The following is a 20000-nucleotide window of genomic DNA, read 5'->3' as shown; positions in this document are numbered from 1 at the left end:
ATTTGTTGTTTATGAGGACACAAATGTGTATAATGTCATGGTACTACAACGTAAACATGGTAATAATAATACTAAACAGTGTTTTATGAAATTCAAAAAAAGCCAGTAGTTTCCTGTAAGAGGCAGGTTTAGATGTAGGTTGCTGTACGGTAATAGATAATACACTTTATACAGTATAAAAACATTACACCTATGATGAGTCCCCGTAAACCATAAATGCAAGTGTGTGTGTGCATCTGTACAACATGTGTGTGTGCGCGCATCTGTACATCACGAGTGTGTGTGTGTGTGTGTGTGTGTGTGTGTGTGAGTGTGAGTGTGTGTGTGTGTGTGTGCGCATCTGTACATCAGACTGGAAATATAAATTCAGCTTCAGTGCAGTCTTTAACTCTCAAAGCTCAGGTAAATGTCACAATCAACAGAATCCGAAGCTGCTTTCGACTGCAGTATGTAGGAGGATTCAAACACACTAGACTTCATCAAACACAGCTTCTCAGTGTCTGTGGCACAAGAACATCACTTCAGCAACTCTCAGAAACCACCAACATGAAACTTACGACAGATCATTTCCTGTATACAAAAATGGTTCTCATTGTAATAATAATGACAGTAATATTATTAAGTTACTACACCGACTCAATATGTTTTCTAATGTTAAAGCTCTGTTGTGCAGAATCTACAAATAAAAACCTCAAGGCTCTGTTGTACATTAACTGCTAAAATCTTATACTACTCAATACTACAAGATTGGTCAAATCAATTAAAAAGCTTAATTATTAAATAAAATGGTAACGTGGGAAACAATATAAAAATATAAAAATGCTAAAAAATAAAAAGAATAATATAAAATGTGCATAAAAATTTGCTAAATGTTTATAGACTTGTAGTTTATAGTTTATAGGCAGCACTGAAAAAAAGGGTTAATTGAATTTTACATTTCTTAAGATAAGTGTTTAAATATCCATTTATTTGTGCTACATTCTAATAAATGTAGTTAGTTTTAACTTTCAACTTAGCTAAAATACCTTTAAAAAATGGTATAGTTCTTTAGTGCATTGAGTATAGTTTACAGGAATCAGCAATGTACAGTAATCTACAGCTATACATGAGCATCTGTGAAGATTTAATTTCACTCTCCCAGCAAACTTGATCAGGTCCAGTGTTGACCCTCAGCAGAAGCTCAATCTCTACACTGTCTGTAAATTCTCTTCAACAAAACAGTCTTTGATCCCGCAGAACAAATGGAAAAACACGGCTGTTCTGACGCAGAGCTCAAACCCCTGCAGGCTACGACTGGAAGCCGTCCAGAGACGAATCTAACTCGCTGGGCTTTGAGAGATCTTCCAGTCGTCTTTCTCCAGCGCTCGTTAACTCTCACGCCGTCCTTCAGATACTCCGGCGCTCCGAGGCCTGATTCAGCCGGTTCTCCGGGCTCTCCTGGAGTTCTGGCGTGTTTATTGTGGACAGATGGAGCGGCGTGAAGCTCGCCGGAACACACGGAAAAACACACACGACGAGAGCAACGTAGGCAGGTGATGCAGATAAAACTGGTGACAAGAAGCAGGTGAAGTCCTTCTGAATATCAGTATTTCAGTTTCTGTGCACCACATAAAATATGCTGATTATGGCCAGAGCTAATATACAGGACGAAACAAACGCTGGATTCTGATTGGATAGACGCCAGACACACAATCTGAATTAATGAGGTGTGAACAGCTACATCAACTGATATTTATGTGTGTGTGTGTGTGTGTGTGTGTGTGTGTGTGTGTGTGTGTGTGTGTGTGTGTGTGTCAGCGGGTGAATGTGTGTGTGTGTGTGTGTGTCAGCGGGTGAATGTGTGTGTGTGTGTGTGTGTGTGTGTGGTGAATGTGTGTGTGTGGGTGAGTGTCTGAGTGTGTGTGTGTGTGTGTGTGTGTGTGTGTGTGTGTGTGTGTGTGTGTGTGAGAGAGAGAGAGTGTGTGTGTGTGTGTGTGTGGGTGAGTAAGTAAGTGTCTGAGTGCATGTGTGTGTGGTGACTGAGTGTGTGTGTGTGTGTGTGTGTGTGTGTGTGTGTGTGTGTGTGTGTCTGTGTGTGTGTGTCTGAGTGTGTGTCTGAGTGTGTGTTCTTTTGGTTGGGTTCTATTTTATTTTCCGGGGTGCCAGACAAGGTTTCTGTCAAATCTTGTGTAATCTAATTTGTTTGACCCAAAACCCATGATTTAATGAGGAAATTAATGCAGAAATACTAATACCTATAACTCTTCAATAGAAAACCCAACACAAAACACATAAGACTGTGTTCAAATATGTAAATTATAAGAGTCTGATCATGTCTTTTGATGAGGGAGAAGAGAAAAACAAAACAAAAATTTAGGGCAAAACTGTCCAGACAAAAAAATAGGCTCAAATATGAAAAAAAAGCAGGGAAAAAATTGTCCAGTTTAAAAACAAGCCGTTCTCCAAACAGTAACAAGCCACAGCAAAAAATACTTCAAATAGTCAAATTATTAGAGAAAAATAAATAAATCCCCGTCAAAAACAGTCAAGCAGTCATCCACGGACTTACGACTTCTTCTCTTAAATATCCCATACATTCATTTAATAATAAATCGTTCAATCTCTTCATTATAACATATACATCATTGTATTCTTCTGTTTGATTCTCTTCAGTGCTTTAATACAACCTGTGTTGTTAAAACCATTATAAAGATATAAAAGTGATTGATTTTGTGTGTGTGAGTGTATGCATGAGTGATTGTCTGAGTGAGTGAGTGTGTGTGTGTGTGTGTCTGTCTGAGTGTGCGTGTGTGTGTGTGTGTGTGTCTGTCTGAGTGTGCGTGTGTGTGTGTGTGTGTGCGTGTCTGAGTGTGTCTCTGTTTGTGCGTGTGTGTGTCTGAGTGTGTGTGTGTGTGTCTGAGTGTGTGTGTGTGTGTGCGTGTCTGAGTGTGTCTCTGTGTGTGCGTGTGTGTGTCTGAGTGAGTGTGTGTGTGTCTGTGTGTGTCTGAGTAAGTGTGTGTGTGTGTGTGTGTGTGTGTGTGTGTGCGTGTCTGAGTGTGTGTGTGTGTCTGAGTGAGTGTGTGTGTGAGCGGGTGAGTGTCTGAGTGTGTGTGTGTGTGTGAGCGGGTGAGTGTCTGAGTGTGTGTGTGTGTGTGTCTGAGTGTGTCTCTGTGTGTGCGTGTCTGAGTGTGTGTGTGTCTGAGTGTGTGTGTGTGTGTGTGTGTGTGCGTGTCTGAGTGTGTGTGTGTCTGAGTGAGTGTGTGTGTGTCTGTGTGTGTCTGTGTGTGTGTGTGTGTGTGTGTGTGTGTGTGTGTGTGTGTGAACCGTGGCTCCCCGTGGTCTCCTGAAGCCCAGACTAACGGCGCAGGTGGATTAACGACAAATGAATCAAATCCTCTGCAGCTGAAGCTTTGAGGTAACGTCAGCGAGGCTGTGTTTGAAACGGAGTACTATCACACTACTCTTACTATTTCTGCAGTATCCAGTATGTATGCAGTGCACAGTATGCACATTTTCTGTATGCATGGAATACCTGGACGGTCTGCTAAATTTGCCAGAATCTGCTAAATAAAACTCAAACGGCACACTACCATACAACTAGTACTATACTGCAGTATGCTGCGTGTATTCTATGAATAGTATGTGGATTTTCTGTAAGCACAAAATGCATGGATTACCTGCTATATTGGCTGAAATTGATTTGAAGACATTGTTTCCCAAAATGCAACACGATCCATGTGACTTTCATAAAGTAAAAAAATAAAATATATAAATGAAAATATAATTTATATTATATTCATATTTGAGTATTGCAAACTAAATTTAATTATGCTAAAAAAAGGAAGAGTGTATTTACTCAAGTACAATTTTTTATTTCCGTGAACCCCGCCCCTGATGCCTGGCAGAGATAAACAGCACTGAATATAAACAATATATATATATTCTGTCTCAGTGGTGCAGCGAGGAAGACGTGAGACGTGTTTGAATCTACCTTTAGACAAACTATCACATACTAGATCAGAACAATTTCAGATAATGTTTGAAAAGCTTAAATAAAGTTATTAATAATACAGTGTTATTAGATGTGCTTAGCTGTAGGTTTTTGTTCCATTAAATTGCCTTTCATTTAATAAACGTTATATGATCATTTACACTCAATATTATTGCATATTGTTTTATAATGTACTACAGCACTTCCACCTATAACTACTGTTTACTGCCTACCGCTAAAGAAAATGCTGTTATTTTATTGTAAACAGAATGTATTGTTATTTGCATATTTAGTGCAACTCTCACTTTTTTCAGTTACTTGTTCATTTAAAGACAGCTCCTTGCTGATCAAATATGTAAAGTTTATCAATCAATATTGCATTATTTACTACGAGGCGTGTTAACAAGCCTTTGTAAAACGAGCCGTGAGCACAAGGTAACGACAGCTGTGCTGAATTAATGCTTGTGTTTGTCATGTGGGAATTAAGCATACTACTCTGAAATATTAGTTGCTTATTGTGTACTGTTTTGCACACTATTCCCTAAAAACAGAAGGCAGTATACACTGTGTACCGGGCAGCCAGTATGCCTTTCGAACACAGACTGTGTGTCTGTGCTTTCAGAAGACTTCTGCACCTGATCAGAAAAACAACAGGCGAGGATCTTTGGGCAGAAACGGAGAGAGACGCTAAAAATAGCAGCGAGCGCTTGAGATTCATCCAGACCTGCATCACAGACACCAGAACACTGACTGATGAGGCCTGAATGAACGCAGGAGTTAATGAACAACGGACGGCTTTACTCAGTTCTGCTAAATTAGCAGTAAGATAATAACTGTCTGTAGACGTCATCGACTCAATCAGACTCCGAATTCTGATCCGCTTCGCCTCAACATGCAGATTAATGCACTCCTACACGTGTACTGAAGTAAAGACAGAGCTGAGGAAAGACTTCAGATCATTAGAAGAGCAGAACCAACACCAAGAGAAGCTAAACTGAAGGAAACAGAGCATCAGACGCCGTGATCAGCGAAAGGACGAAACGCACTTTACATCCCTCCTTCACCGGAAACAGGCCTCGCAAAGCCCGGATCATCCTTTATAATCTGCTGTTATTACAAATGAGAGTCTGACACACATCAGCTCCGGCCGAGAAAGAGCTCTGCTGAGAGCTTCAGAGAGAATCAAAGAGCCACGAGAAACACTGCGTATATTCACAAACCTCTCACAGAAACACAACCATTAAACCCAGATCCAATATCAGGACCCTTAAACACACACCTCCTGACTTGCCCTCGTTCCTCTGAAGTCAGGTCCCAGGACACTTTCTTACTGAAGCTCTCCTGTTTTCTAGTACGCATCATCTGAAGATGAATAAATAATCTCTCCACTGATGTCTGGTTTGTTATGATCAGACAATATTTGACTGAGATGCAACTAAAAAATCTGGAATCTGAGAAAATCACCTTTAAAGTTGTTTAAATGAAGTTCTTGGCAATGAATATTACTAATCAGAACTGAAGTTTTGGTAAATTCATGGCTGGAAATTTACAAAATATCTCCATGGAACATGATCTTTACTTAATATCCTAATGATTTTTGGAATAAAAGAGAAATTGATGATTGTTGACGGTTTCTGGGCCCCTGGACATCATGTCCACTCGGGGCCTCCTCAAGATCAAGATCAAGGTTTACTTGTCAAGTAAATACATCTTGATTCAAGAATGTTTAGATATTTATACTAGAAAATAAGACAAAAATGCAAAGAAAATTGTTTTTTGCAGCGTATCCCTTTCACACAAGCCTGATAAACTTTCATTCACAACTAACCGTTAAAGACATTACTGCTGAGGACACATCTTCAAGAGAACAAAATGCAAAAGATGATGAAATATGATAAACATATCAAACGTTCAGGCCGCCATTCCCTTCAAAATGAAAATATTAATTCTCTGCATCTTCAGCAAATGATTACCTCCAACAACTAAACACCTCAATCTCATAATCAGACACATCTAGTCTTCTCCTTCACCGACGGACTGATGACAGATCACCCGGGGGCGGGGCTACGGTAAGACAGACCTGTCAATCAACTTATATGGGCGGGGCCTATGCAGAACGACATCATTTTTAAAATAGGGGTTAAAAAAACAAACACTGGGTGGAGTTTTATCAAAGGAAAGGTGCATTTACGTTCAAACCAGTGATCCAATGATTTTCCACCCAAAAATTATCATTCGGTCAACAAACAGATTTGGTTCCCGTTGACTTTATAAGATGAACGGACATCAATGGGAACTAACTCTGTTTGGTTACTAATTTTCCTCAGCATGTTATCTTTTATGTACCACAGAAAACAATCAGTCTTACAGGTCTGGAACAACATGAGGGCGAAAAAATTATGACAGAATCATCATTATAAGGTGAACTATTACTTTAAAGCAATCACCGACATGAGACACACACACACACACACACACACACACACTGTTCACACCCCGCTGAGCACAAAAGAGAATCACAGCTTGATCATTTCATTTAAAATACCAATTTTGTTACATGTTGATGGGCATCGAATTTTTATTTAAAGCAGAGCAGAGTGAACTGTCCTGTTCATGTGCTCTTCTCCTGTCTGTCTCATTCATCTCGTGTTAATCAGAGACCGGTAACGAGCTCATCTGATCTCACTGACCTACAGACTGACTGACATCCATCACCACACACACACACACACACACACACACACAGACACACACACCTGTCAGCATCAACACATCTGAAGCCGACACAGACTGCACTGCACTGCACTTTCTCAACCGAGCAAGCTTAAATCTGATTGGCTGATATTTCCTGTAGTAACTTCTGACAATCCAGCAGTATGAAGTATTACCCTTCATGCGTGTGTGCGTGTGTGTGTGTGTGTGTGTTTGTATATTGTACTCTGGCCAATTTGGCCAAATTGCTTCTGAATCATAACTCTGAGGGCAAACAGCTGTAAAGCGGTGCATCAATTTAAGCGTGTTAAAGTTCAGTGTTTGTGTGCACTGCTCCATCGCAGTCGTTTTAAATAAATCAAGCGCTTAGCTGCCGCCGCAATCTGCGGCTGACTCTCTCTCCTGGATTATTATTTTATCTTTAATAAATCACACACCGGCCGCCACCGCGCTTATATCTTTAGTTCCCACAAAATGAAACATTAAAAATACATCAGCGATGAACAAGGACAAATGTGACACATCCTGAGTACATCACAGAGACTGAGAGCAGCTAACAGGAACAAGAAATAAGAGCTACCTTAGAGTCAGTGTGGTTAACTAGTGTTAGTTAGTAGCTTGTAAACCTATGTAAAGCTTAACTGCTGCAAATTACGAACAGCTTGACAGATTCAGAGAGCTCTGAACATTATCAAATATGAACGTGTTTCTAGATCAACAGTTCCCTGCAAAGATGACTCAAATTATTTCATAGTTTAAAAAAATCATTAAAACTTCAAATTAAAATATTACAAAGAGGCGTAAACCCCCCTTCACTAACTAATGTTGGAGAATCAGAATCTTCTGTAAACACAAAGGGAATCATGTTTAATGTATTTATTATTTCAGCCGAGTGTAATAAAGCGGCGCTGTGGTAATCTGCCGTAAATCTCCCTGCGCTCTGCTCATATATCACACATTACAGTAAGAACAGAGCTTTCTGAGCTCCACGGGATCAGGTTTGTGCTGCGAGACACAGACACTCATCACAAAAATCACATTTACTCTTCAAAACCACTCAGAAGACGCTCTGAGGTTCCAACCCTTGAAAACATGCCACGTTTGGCCAGATATTATCCTTATAATACTGTAATCACTACAATAACCAGCTGTAATCACTGCACTGCAAAAGTGATTTTCTTCCACAGTATTTTTGTCTTGTTTTCTTTGATTAATACTGAAACATTGTTGAATCAAGATACATCTAGAAAATGCTTGATAATAAAGTCCATTTATGCTTAAAACAAAAACAAATCAGAAAATTACACATAAGCATAAACTCACTTCTGATTCAAGACTTCTTATGTTTATTTCACATCTCAAGTATCTTGAGTTAGGAATCTTCAGATACTTGTTCTAGTAAACAAGTAAAAATACCACATGAGAAAATCATTTTCACATTAATGCCACGAGAAACGATAGCATTGTTGTTATTTCCATATGAACATTGCTTTGACATCTAAGGCTGCTTCGGATCTTCATGTTTGGTGGAAACCCAAAAGCCTGAGGTCTTTATCCTGAGGTCTGTCTGTGAGTGACGAGTTATTGACCGCATGGATTGATGTCACCTGCTCTTGTGAATGAAGTCTGTAAATTTCAAGGCCAAAAGATCAATATTAAAGAGCAAATGAGGAACAGAACGACAGGACATCTGCTCTCAGCACATAAACCTTCATCTATTCACCGTTCCTCAGCTTCATGATGTGACCCTACAGGAGGAGACCAATCTGCCGAGGTCAGAGGTCAACACAGCACACACGCACTCTAGTATACATGAATTAAACCGGTCACAACTCAACCGGATCAGCTGACCCACGCAGATAAATGCTGTTCTTCACGTCTCTGCTGCGTGTGAACGGTTTATACATGAGCTGCTTTAGGGTCTGATGTGATGTCTGTAAATTCACTTCAGGTGTAGAGTATGCATTATTTCCACACTAATTTCACAGAACTGAACTCACACAGACATGAACCAGTAAGAATGCTTTAGATTTCTTCAAATTATAATTTCTTTTCTTTCTGTCTTTATTCACCTGTGCATTAAAGGAATAGTTCACCCAAAAAGAAAACTCTGTCATCATTCGCTCCCCATCAAGTTGTCCCACATCTGTGTGGATTTCTTTGTTCTGCCGAACACAAAGGAAGATATTTTTTAACCAGGTTGTTTTGGCTCACCATAGACTTCTCTACTAAGAAAAAATACTATAGAAGCCAATGGTGACCCAAAATAACCTGGTTACAAACTTTCTTCAAAATATCTTCCTTTGTGTTCGGCAGAACAAAGAAATCCACACAGGCTTGGAACTTCTCGAGGATGAGGACACAATGGTAGAATTTTCTTTCAAAGAATTTTGGGGCATTTCTCTTCATATAGCTAGTGCTGATATGTTAAGTAGTAATTACTCTAGTTCTGTTTGAGCTATGAAGAGCATCAACGGTTTCTGTTTACAACACACTGCTAAGACGTTAATACAGGATTCACTTTTGAAATTGCAATGATTGAAAAGATGATAACCATGTGTTCTAGAAGTGATCTGGAACAGGATCTGTGCCGATTAGACACAGAACAGATGATTAACAGATGATTAACGAGCTCAGTGTGGTTGATGTAGTCCAATCAGACGTCTGTATGCTAGGATAAACCTGGAACAAGTTTTTGAAAAACCCTAACCTTAATGAGAAGCGCTAGAATCTAACCAATAGAAGCGCTCAGAATCCCTCTCCATCAGCTTTGAGGCGGCCAATCAAATGTCAGGAGTGTCATGACTCCGCCTACACTTCACTTCTAGTGATTATCATCGTTTTGATTAAACAGACCGTCTCTACATTTACTAAAAATGAAGTGCTTAATCTCGTCATTACACTATCTCTCTGTTCTCCTATTTGATTCTGTTCGGTGCTTCGACACGATCTGTTCTGTTAAAAGAAGCGTATAGATAAAAGTGATTCAAAAGTCATAATGTGTTCAGCTGTGATCCGAATCAGAGAATCAATTCAATAAATCCTCTCTAACCTGCTCTGTTCGTCAGGTACAGTACAAACAGATAATAAGTCTATTCTGTGCATCTCTTCAGTTCTGTTCCTGCTAGAAGGAAATCTCCAAAACCAACAGGCATGTTTACATCGACCGTTCATCACAATACAGTCTGTTGAGTAAAGGTTACACATTTAGAAGATCTATGGGAGAGAGACAGCAGACGCAGTAAAAACAGCAAATAACCCAATTCTACAAGCTTCCAGAGAAAGCCGAGCCGTCTCCACCATCAGCAGACGTTCTGGCACACGGACGCGGAGCGATTCTACCTCGAATTCCCAAAAGCGTTTGTCTGAAATAACACGGTGGAGTCGGCCATCTTCTCCACATCTCTGCCACGATCTCTCGCTCCTGTCAGTCAAACCGCTCCGGACCAATCAGAGGCGAACCAGAAACACAATCACAAATGGAGAACCACACGCTACGCTCGTCTGGAGCCGACTGTCAATCACAGGCCCTGGCTTTCACTTCAGATCATCTGGAGAGTCTGGTCTGAGCAGCACACGATCTGTCTGAGAGAAACTAACCGAGTGACCAGCTCTAACCTACCTAACCCCCGAGGAACACTAACACAGAGCAGAGCCTCATAAACCAGAGCAATTAAACAGCGGCTCATCTGAGCATTACAGTGCCATTAAACACACCCGGACTCTGCAGAGGAAGAGGAAAACATGAGCGTGCAGCCGAAGAATGAAACCATTTCTGATCAGAGCGTCTGACGGAGCAGGAGAGATTATGATGGGCTTTAATACAGAGAATATCATCACTGTTAAACCCAGCACACACACACGTATATCACACCTTTTTCAAACAGCTTTAGCGTCGCTTTTCTGCTTTCTTAAAGTCCTCTCGAGATACTCGATGTGCATGTCTTGTTTTTCACCCATTTTGTTGATGATTTAGTTTCTGGACTGATATCTTAGACGTCTCCTCTGAGAACACTTCACTGCATCCGGCTAAAAACCTTCTCTGCTTTGCTGATTCCTTAATCCTCGCCTGTTCTAGTTTGTTCTATTCTAGATGGTGTATAAAACTTTATATTACAAGCACTTCTTTTGTTTAATGACGCAAGATGAAGCGTTTGTTGTATTCCAGATTCCTACATCACTTTAGATAAAAGCACCTGCTAAAAGCATAAATATAAAGACAAAAACTGAACATCTATTCTCTTGACAAAGGCCTAAAAAACCATGTAGATTGTACAGAATCTGACTCTTTAGATTTGGAGGTTTAATGCAGAATACTGTGATGATGAAACACTCACACAGAGAACGGATGAACAAAGTTTGATCCCATCGAGAGAATTTGGCAGGATTTTCACTCATGCTGATGTCCACAAATAGCCACAGCTGAGATCATTATGAGAAACCCATGAGATCTACAGCGAGGAACTGCTGATGCTCGTTTCCAAGAGCCACCGGCCTCACATTCATGCTCTAGGTGTGTGTGTGTGTGTGTGTGTGTGTGTGTGTGTGTGTGTGTGTGTGCGTGTTTAACACACACAGAGCAAGAAATAAGCAGGGAGGTGAATAAAAAACTGTGCAATTACATTACATATATATATATATATAAACACCTGGCAACCACTCTGTACAATATTGTACAGTTTCTTCTAGATACTGCTTCACAATTACAGTTTGCTTTTTTAGCAGCTCATTAAAGCCGAATTAAAGAGCAGTTTGCGCATCAAACTCGTGCATTGCTGGGTTTTATCATTCTTTGTGCTGGTGGTGTTGTACGCTTGATCTGTTGTTGGTAAACGTTACCAGACTGTAACAGACGCGTTGGTTTCGCATCAGGATGAAGGCAGTGCGCAGGCTTTGTTCGCCGGGTCCCGGAGAGAGAAACTGCTCAGTAATTTTCCTTTATATTTCGCTGTTTTTATGAACCTCGGTCGCGGAGCAGGTCACAAACACACATCGCTTCGATTATCGTCTATTTCCACCCGGATCCTTCGGTGTTTCAGAAACACGAGGCGCGGGTCTGAATGTGATTCTGGAGAGAAAGAGAGTCGAGTCTGGAGCGAAACCCGAACAAAGACACGATCGAAGCGAACGAGCGGAGAAGAAGCCGCCTGTCCTCGGCATCGAGCAGGTAGCGCGGGTTGATCCGGGTGTTTCCGGGTGTTCTTCTGCTCTCCGGGAGAACAGAGGTGTAATCTGAGCACATATGATACCGGCATGTGATCTTTTCTCTACATATAGAAAGAAAGCCGCGTTTACCTGCGCGAAGGTGCCTTTGAAGGAGACTCGAGCATCATATTCCGTTCTCAGGCAGAGCCTCCATTTCCAGAAGCCTCGGGAGATTCTCGAGCTCGTTGATGTCATCGATGCTCGCAGGCAGCAGCCTCTCCTCCTTGGTACCCTCCTCCTCCTCCTCCTCTTCCTCTTCTCTCCTCCTCTCAGAGATGACGTGACTCCATTCGCTCCTCCAGAAACAATGAAGCTGACAGATTGAGCTGCTTTTCGACGAAGAACCATAAAGGAACATAATTCGGTCTAAATTTACTGAATGGATCTGGGCAAACATGTAAAAAACTGACAAAAATTCTATTTCTAACACGAGGCAAATATGTGTGTGAATTGATGACACGTTGCCCGTTTTATGTTAATTATCAGTTATGGTTTAAGATCTGGAAATAAGTCTAAAGTTCACATGTATCATGCAGAACCTGCACAAGTGTGATTATTTTTGAAGTGGGGTTTTACAAAATGCCTGTTATTGTTTATTTAGTGTGACCAGAATAAAATATTTCACTTTGTACTTATTTCACAGTGTGGAAATACTTCATTGAATTCATAGAAGTGGTCCGTTTCAAAAGTTTACTTGATTCTTGATACCTAAATGCTGTTTTTTAGTTTAGTGATAGTTGTTCATGAGCACCTCGTTTGTCCTGAACACTTAAACCTGCTGATCTTCAGAAGATAGGGATATGTTTCACAGAAGAGAAAAGGATTATTTACTCCAACCTTTTCATCCCTGGCTCTTAATGCAACATGACATTTGAACTAGAAAGATGTCTTCCCTTTACTTTTTTGCATGTGTTGTACACTGTATTACTGTGGATGACGGAAAACAAGATCATTTTGAGGTAAATATCATCCTGTTTGAGTCACTTCCTGTCTGAAACACTGCCCTACCCTAACCAAAGGTAAGAATGCCTCAGAAAGTGTGTCAGGCTGTAATAAGATTGATTTCTTACACTGAATCAGACCGTGAGTGATTTCTGAGCTAAAGGCCGGAGTCTGGCGCCCTCCAGCGGCCGCGGGATCAACTCAATGCCGCTGCTGTCACTCGAGCTCTGAATGAACCCCTGTGATCCGAAAGAAGAGTCATCTGATGTCATAACGAGCTCTATTGTGTTTTCTGAGGTCAGATGACCCGAGAGACGAGATGCACTTACAGAGGATCAGATCAGACCCGGAGAAGACAGCATGTTATACACTGATAGAAGAAAGACTTGTTTGTGACGAAAAGACAGTCTACAGCAAACCTGACCGCCCTACAGTTCACATCAATAGTTAAATAAAGAAGCTTTGTGAGCATTTAAAACACATCTGTCCAGAAATCCATCTAATGGTGAGGTAGTGTTTTTGAATTAAAATTTTAAACTTTAATTGACAATTTTGTTGGTCATTTTCTTGCATTGTAGAATGTAGTTATCAAATTTCACAATTACTAAAAAAAATATTTTTAAGTAGAAAGATTTATTGTACTTCAGTTACTTTTATTTCACAGCACATGAAGAACATCTCATCCTTTCAGCTGAAACACATTTCTAAAATATCTGTGCTTTCCGTCCTGAGCATCTTCAGAGACTTGAGAGAAAACACTGTAAAATACTGACTGAAGGCCCTCAGAAGAGACGCAGGGGTTTACCTTCACTGCAAAAAGACACGATTGTTTTTGTATCGTTTCCAGCCAAAACATCTAAAAATTAAAAATTAAATCAAGGATTTTCACGAAAAGCAAAAATTATTCTCAGAAACAAGTCAAAATTAAGCCGTCTTTTACTTGAAGCAAGCAAAACAATCATGTGCTCTGTTTTTAAACTAGATTATTTTGCTTATGAGTTAATTTTAACTTTTTTTCTAAAAACAAGACTATTATTTTTGCTTGTCTACAAAATCCTACTTGATTTAAGATATATATTTCTACATATATTAGGCTGGAAACAAGACAAAACGTTATGTTTGTAATGAATATTGTAAAAGAAAACTGTAGAAATGTTAAAGGTTTACTGTAGCATATAATGCAGCATACGCTACTTCATACGCTTTTCTTTAATCTTCACCTAACTTGTACTTATCTGAACGACGCTTAAAACTTAATTGCTTGGTGTATTCCCCAATTGTAAGTCACAAGCATCTGCAAAATGTATAAATAGAATTAAATCTATACATGTGAGAGCTTTCTATCATCGGTGTGTTCCAGCGCGTCGGACAGCACATAAAGAAATGACAGGCCTATAAAGAGCATTTAAATGCAATGTCAATAAAGCTAAGAGCTTTCATCATTTCAGATGGGACTCGATGTAAAGACTGACCCTGCGGTGGACGAGCGGCTCCAGACCTTCAGGACGACTGACCTCGGAGCCAAGGGTTCGATTACACACACATGACCCTAAAATAGTGAAGGAAACACAGGCCGGGGCTCTCAGGAGATCCCACACACAGATGATCATGACACGCTATTTATATCTGCTCGCCTGAAGATCGGGTTTCTCTTGTAGATGTGACTTTGAACAAACAAGACCGAGCTCTCAGGAGCGAGAGAAATAAAGCACAGCATTACTTCTAAATAACACACACAACCCAAGACTAGACTTTTTCAAATGCAATGGACGTAATCTGAATCAAGTGAACACCACTGACGTTCTGTCAGAAAACAGAGCAATACAAACACATTTCAGCCTCAGACGAGCCATTAAAAGCTCATTCAACAGCTGGAAAAGATTTCTGCTGAGAAAAACTAACCTTTGACCCCGAGAGCGTCCAGACCAGAAACAATCAGCACCTGAGAAAGAAACGTCATATTTCATATTTCACTCCCAAATCGTTGCTTTAAAGTTTTTCAAATTCAGTCTAAATTACAAAAGTATGCCTTTTTACAGTGATCCAATAATAAAATCCTACTGCTTGAAAAAATCTGAATTAAAAGCACAACAAATGCTAGCATGATGTTACCAATTCTACTTTACTGATGTCATTTCAATTAAATCAAATACGTTTCATTTCTTTTGTTTTTGCTCTAGTTTCTGTAATGTAGGAGGGGACTGAATTACTACAACAACACAAATAATTCTTAAATTCTATTTTTTTCACAGTTTCTTGGCTTTGGGGAGAAACATGACCTGTCCATTATTTTTGAGACGAATGTACATAACAGCATTAAAAAAAACACGTATATTATCTACACCAAAAACTTGAATTAAGACACTTACGGAAACATCTGAGTGAAGCAGAAGTTAAGATATAAACTACAGACATTAGATCATCAGGAAGGATGTTTCATTCTGAAGATGTCAAAAGGACTGGAAGCAGTTGAACGATCTTCTGACCTGAAAGGATCTTTCTGGAGTTCAACAGATCAGACAAACATCAGACAGACAGACGGGACACTTGAATTTTATTCAGGCATCACCATACACATTTTTGTCTTGTAGTAAATTGTCTTAAATTAACCAAATCACTTGTAGCTTCTGAGAGACGTCTCTGGTTTTCGAGGTTAAACAAAGTGTTAACGTTTCCAAAGTGCTTTCACAGGGTGGCGTTTACAATGACAGACCGGACAACGGACAAATAAATCACTTCAGCAAGAATAAAAACTTACAGGCATTTAGAATAAGACTACGTCGCATGAGAAGCTTTTCGCGTAACCCTGCGAGAAAAAAAAAAAAAAAAAAAAGAAAACACAAAAACAACCTGGGTTGCCAAATCTGTCACTCCAAATCCACCGCTGTTAATAAACTGCATAGATATCAATGTAACGTCAGCAATTCAAAAATAGCTGTTCTCTTACAGAGGGGATAAAGTGCTGAGTTCTATATATTACAGTCCATCCCCAGAGGAAGGAAATTCAGTAAAAACGCATTAAAATCACAGCCGCACACATTCAAAGCCGTTAGAAAAGACAACCGTGTAAGGCTAGCATTTGGCACGACGGGCTCCAGAGTCCTTCAGGATCATCACTGAGAAGAAAGCACTCCACACCATCTCAGCACGCTAAAAGAGAGACGCTTAGAACCAGAGAGTCTGATAGAAAATGCTTGCATTTCAATTTTGCATTAATGCTCTGATCATGCGATCGAAAAGCAGTTTGTGACGCCCTGAAACAAACCCTGGCAGGCAAAGGCGAGAACAGAAAGAGGCTAGTTTCCTGGAAGATCACCCACGCCTCGCCCAGACGTTCATTATGGGGTGTATTATTGCTGGGGTCAGTGCAGCTCGATGAAGGCCTCCATCTCCTCCGAGATCAGCCCTTTGTAGGGCAGTCTGTGGCTCTCGATGGCGCGGGCGGCGAGGCACTGCAGCGTGACGTAGCTGAGCGGGTGTAGCGCGTGCCGCCCGCTGCTCTGCTCGTCCAGAAGCTCGTAGGCCGTCTTGCGGCGCGCGTTGGTGGCGTCGAAGTGCGCTCCGGCCCGGATCAGCGCCGCCATGATGTCGGGGCAGCCGTTAGCGGCGGCGATGTGCAGCGGCGTGTTGTTCTCAGAGTCGCGTGAGTCCACGTCTGCTCCACACTCCAGCAGCAGACTCGCCACCGACAGAGACGGGAAACGGCCCACAGGGTAACGGCCCACAGACGTGGTGTCCTTGTCCACGGCCATGTGCAGCGGAGAGAAGCCGCTCCGGGCCCGCGGGTTCAGCTTCAGCAGCCGGTACACGGTCTGCCTCTTCTGGTGCTCCTGCTCCGGAGCGCCCTCCAGCTTCTCCAGCAGGAACAGCAGGTGCAGGATGATGCAGAGCGCTTTGGTGAACTGAGGCGTCTCTGGAGGACTGTCCCGCTGCGCCACGGCTCGCTCCACCTCCCGCACGCTCTTCCCCAGAACACCCATCAGATCCTGGGAACACCACCAGACCCGTCTTACTCAGACTGCACTCTTAAACACGGAGGTGCTTCACCAGGAGAACCTTTCTGATCCACGAAATAAAAAGATGGACTGAACGGTTCTTCTATGGCAGTGATCTCAAACCTGTCCTGGGGACCTGTGACCACAGCATCTAACTTATTTAACACCTGATTCAACTCGGCAGCTCTAAAGTCTGCAAGACTTGAAATGAGCACGTCCTTTGAGAGAGACACACATAATGAGTGGAGTCCCGGTCCTCAGGACAGGTTTGAGATGCTCTACGGCCTCGCAGTGAAGCACCTTCACTTTTAAGAGTGCATTACATACAGATCAAGTCAAGAGCTTATACACAGAATCTACAAAGAGTTAAATATTTAGCAATATAACTGGGGGTATACAAGATGCATGTTATTTTTAATTTAGTACCAACCTAAACAAGTTATTTCACATAAAAAAATATGTGCATATAGAGAACATAATAGTTATAGTTACTAGTAATAACAATTCAACCCTGTTAAAACGTTTAAATACACTTGATTCTTAATACTGCTTAGAGACCTAAATGAGCCACAGCTGGGGGTTTTAGTCTAGTGATAGTTGTTCATGAGTCCTTGTTTGACCTGAACAGTTAAACCGGCTGCTGATCTGTGTGTTTTAATCCTTTCCAACAATAATCCTATAATTTAATAATCTTTTCACACCGAGGACAACTGAGGGACTCATACACAACTATTAGAGAAGATCCAGCACTCCAGAAGAAACAATGCATTAGTCTAAGAGCTGGGGCATGAAAACTTTTGAACAAAAAATTGTCTAAATATCTTCTTTTTTTTCTTCATTTAATACTGCCTTACAGAAGATACTTACATGTTTACTAAAAACACAGCGCAAGTTACATTTACCCTGATCTTCAAATTGACAAAATGTAAAGGTTTTCATTCTCCCCAGCTCTTAAAACACTGTAAGAATTGATCTAGATCAGAGCTCTCCTGCAGACTTCGGTTTCATGTCTGCTCCAACACACCTGTCTGTAATTATCAAGGAACCCCGAACCCCTTGATTAGGTGATTCATGTGTACTTGACAAGAGTTAAACAGAGATAAACAGCTGTATTCTGACTCACGCACAACTATTTTGAGTAGGACTGGGCAATAAATATATATATATATATATATATATATATATATATATATATATAAAAAAAAATCACATAATGCATTCATGTGCATTTCATCAGTGAAGCCGACTGATTCCTTTCCGATAATTTGAACAGAACTTTGTCTGAAGAGATTTATCGCTAATTAAAGAACTGGCTTTACTGACGAGATGTGCATAAATATATTGTACCGTATATATCCCCAGCCCTAATTTTGAGCTTCCTGTATGATGTGTTCACACCAGGAACAATGTTGTTCTGAACTAAATACAATGTTGTTGTTTTTTTTGTTTCTTTGTTGTTTGAATTTATTTACACTATTTTGCAAGTGAAGCAGAAATTATAAACAAAATGTGTCTGTGTCTGTGTGTGTGTGTGTGTGTGTGTGTGTGTGAGTGTGTGTGTGTGTGTGTGTGTGTGTGTGAGTAAGTGTGTGTGTGAGTGTGTGTGAGTGTGTGTGTGTGTGTGTGTGTGTGTGTGTGTGTGTGTGAGTAAGTGTGTGTGTGTGTGTGCGAGTGTGTGTGAGAGTGTGTGTGTGTACTCATCCATTCAGTACTAGAGGTCAATCTTCAGCTGGGTCTGGTTGCTGGTTCACACCCAAACCAAACTGGTGTGAATACACCCTCGTTGGACATTTCCAATCGGGCAACACAGCGATGAGAGCGAGAGCGGTCCCCCTACCTGGAAGGTGACCCGAGCGACCCGGCCCTTGGCTCGGTCCTGCAGCACGAAGGAGAAGAGCTCGGCGAAGGACAGGAAGCTGCTGGCCGTCATGGGGCTGAGCGGGTCCAGGTTGCTCTGCTGCATGTCCAGGGCGTACTTCCAGAGCCGGATGCAGCGCTCGAAGTTGCCCGAGTCTGCGTAGACGGCCCCTCGGTAGCGGATGTAGTAGGACGTGTCGGGGTGCGAGGGCCCGAGGATGCGCTCTCGGATCAGCAGGGCCTGCATGCGCATCTCGTCCGGGTCGGTGATCAGCGCCTCCAGCTCCTCGGCCGTCGCCGCCTCGCGGGCACAGTCGTACGCTGGCACCGGCGGCCCCGGGGCCGGTTTGCCCAGGGTCTTGTCACCGGCCTGCCGCAGCTCCATGGCCCTCCGCCAGTAGCGCATGGCCCCCAGCAGGTCGCGCTTCTTGTCCACGAAGGTGGCCCCCAGCAGCTCCAAGGCGTCGATGCGCTCCTCGCGGCCGGAGCGGGGCTGGTGCACCAGGTACTCTACGATGTTGGTGTGTCCGGTCACGCTGGCGGCCAGCAGCGGGGTCATGCCGTAGCCGTCCCGCTCCATGCGTGCGCCGCACTTCAGCAGCATCTTCATGATCTCCAGGCTCCCGGACTCGGCGCAGTCGTGCAGAGCCGTGTTGCCCTTCACGCTCCGGCGGTTGACGTCGGCCCCGCGCTCCAGCAGGAACCGGGCGATGTCCTTGTGGCCCTTGTAGCAGGAGATCATCAGGCAGGTGTGCCCGTGCCGGTTGGCCACCTCCATGTCGGCGCGGTGCTCCACCAGGTAGCGCACGATCTCCAGGTGTCCGTCGAAGCAGGCGGCGCGCAACGGGGTGGAGTTGGTCAGGGTGGTGTTGTTCACAGAAGCCCCGTGCTTCAGGAGCGTCTTCACCACAGGCAGGTGCCCCGCGGCGGAGGCGGCCCACAGCGGCGGAGCGCCCTCGATCGTCTCGCCGTCGAAGTTAACGGATCCGCCGAGCTCCACGCTGGCCTTGCAATGCTCCAGCAGGTACTCCACCACCTCCAGGTGTCCGTAGCGCGACGCGATCAGCAGCGGCGTCCCTCCTTGCGTCTTCTCCTCCGCCAGCGCCTCCAGCTCCTCCGGACTTTTGTTGCTCAGCAACTTCTGGATGAGTTTGAGTTTGCCGTCTCTCGCCGCGTTAAACACCGCGGTGCTGATATCCATCGCGTCGCCGCGGGGCGTCTTCACGTGTCCGTTAAAGCGGGTCTGTGTTCGCGGGCGTGAGAAGCGCGCGTCGCTTCTTATTGAGTGAGGAGCGTTCCCCTCTTTGCATTATACTGCC

General features: G+C 42.6%; 2 protein-coding genes across 2 annotated transcripts in view; both read right to left on the bottom strand.

The window, feature by feature from the left end:
* The window catches only part of clstn2a (calsyntenin 2a), a 1097509-nt gene that overhangs the window by 680967 nt on the left and 396542 nt on the right, over positions 1-20000 (bottom strand). The gene's annotated exons all lie outside the window — the stretch shown is intronic.
* The window catches only part of fem1a (fem-1 homolog a), a 4676-nt gene continuing 42 nt past the window's right edge, over positions 15367-20000 (bottom strand). Inside the window, exons 1-2 of the mRNA XM_043263210.1 lie at positions 18662-20000; positions 15367-16815 (exon numbers count right to left, since the gene is read on the bottom strand). The exon at positions 18662-20000 is cut by the window's right edge and continues 42 nt beyond it. Of these exons, the coding sequence (XP_043119145.1) occupies positions 16192-16815; positions 18662-19882 (1845 nt within the window). The 5' untranslated portion in view covers positions 19883-20000 and the 3' untranslated portion in view covers positions 15367-16191. The remainder of the gene's footprint in view (positions 16816-18661) is intronic.

This window comes from Puntigrus tetrazona, chromosome 2 (assembly GCF_018831695.1).
Source record: "Puntigrus tetrazona isolate hp1 chromosome 2, ASM1883169v1, whole genome shotgun sequence".
Lineage (NCBI taxonomy): Eukaryota > Metazoa > Chordata > Actinopteri > Cypriniformes > Cyprinidae > Puntigrus > Puntigrus tetrazona.
This window is presented reverse-complemented; position numbering and strand designations above follow the sequence as displayed.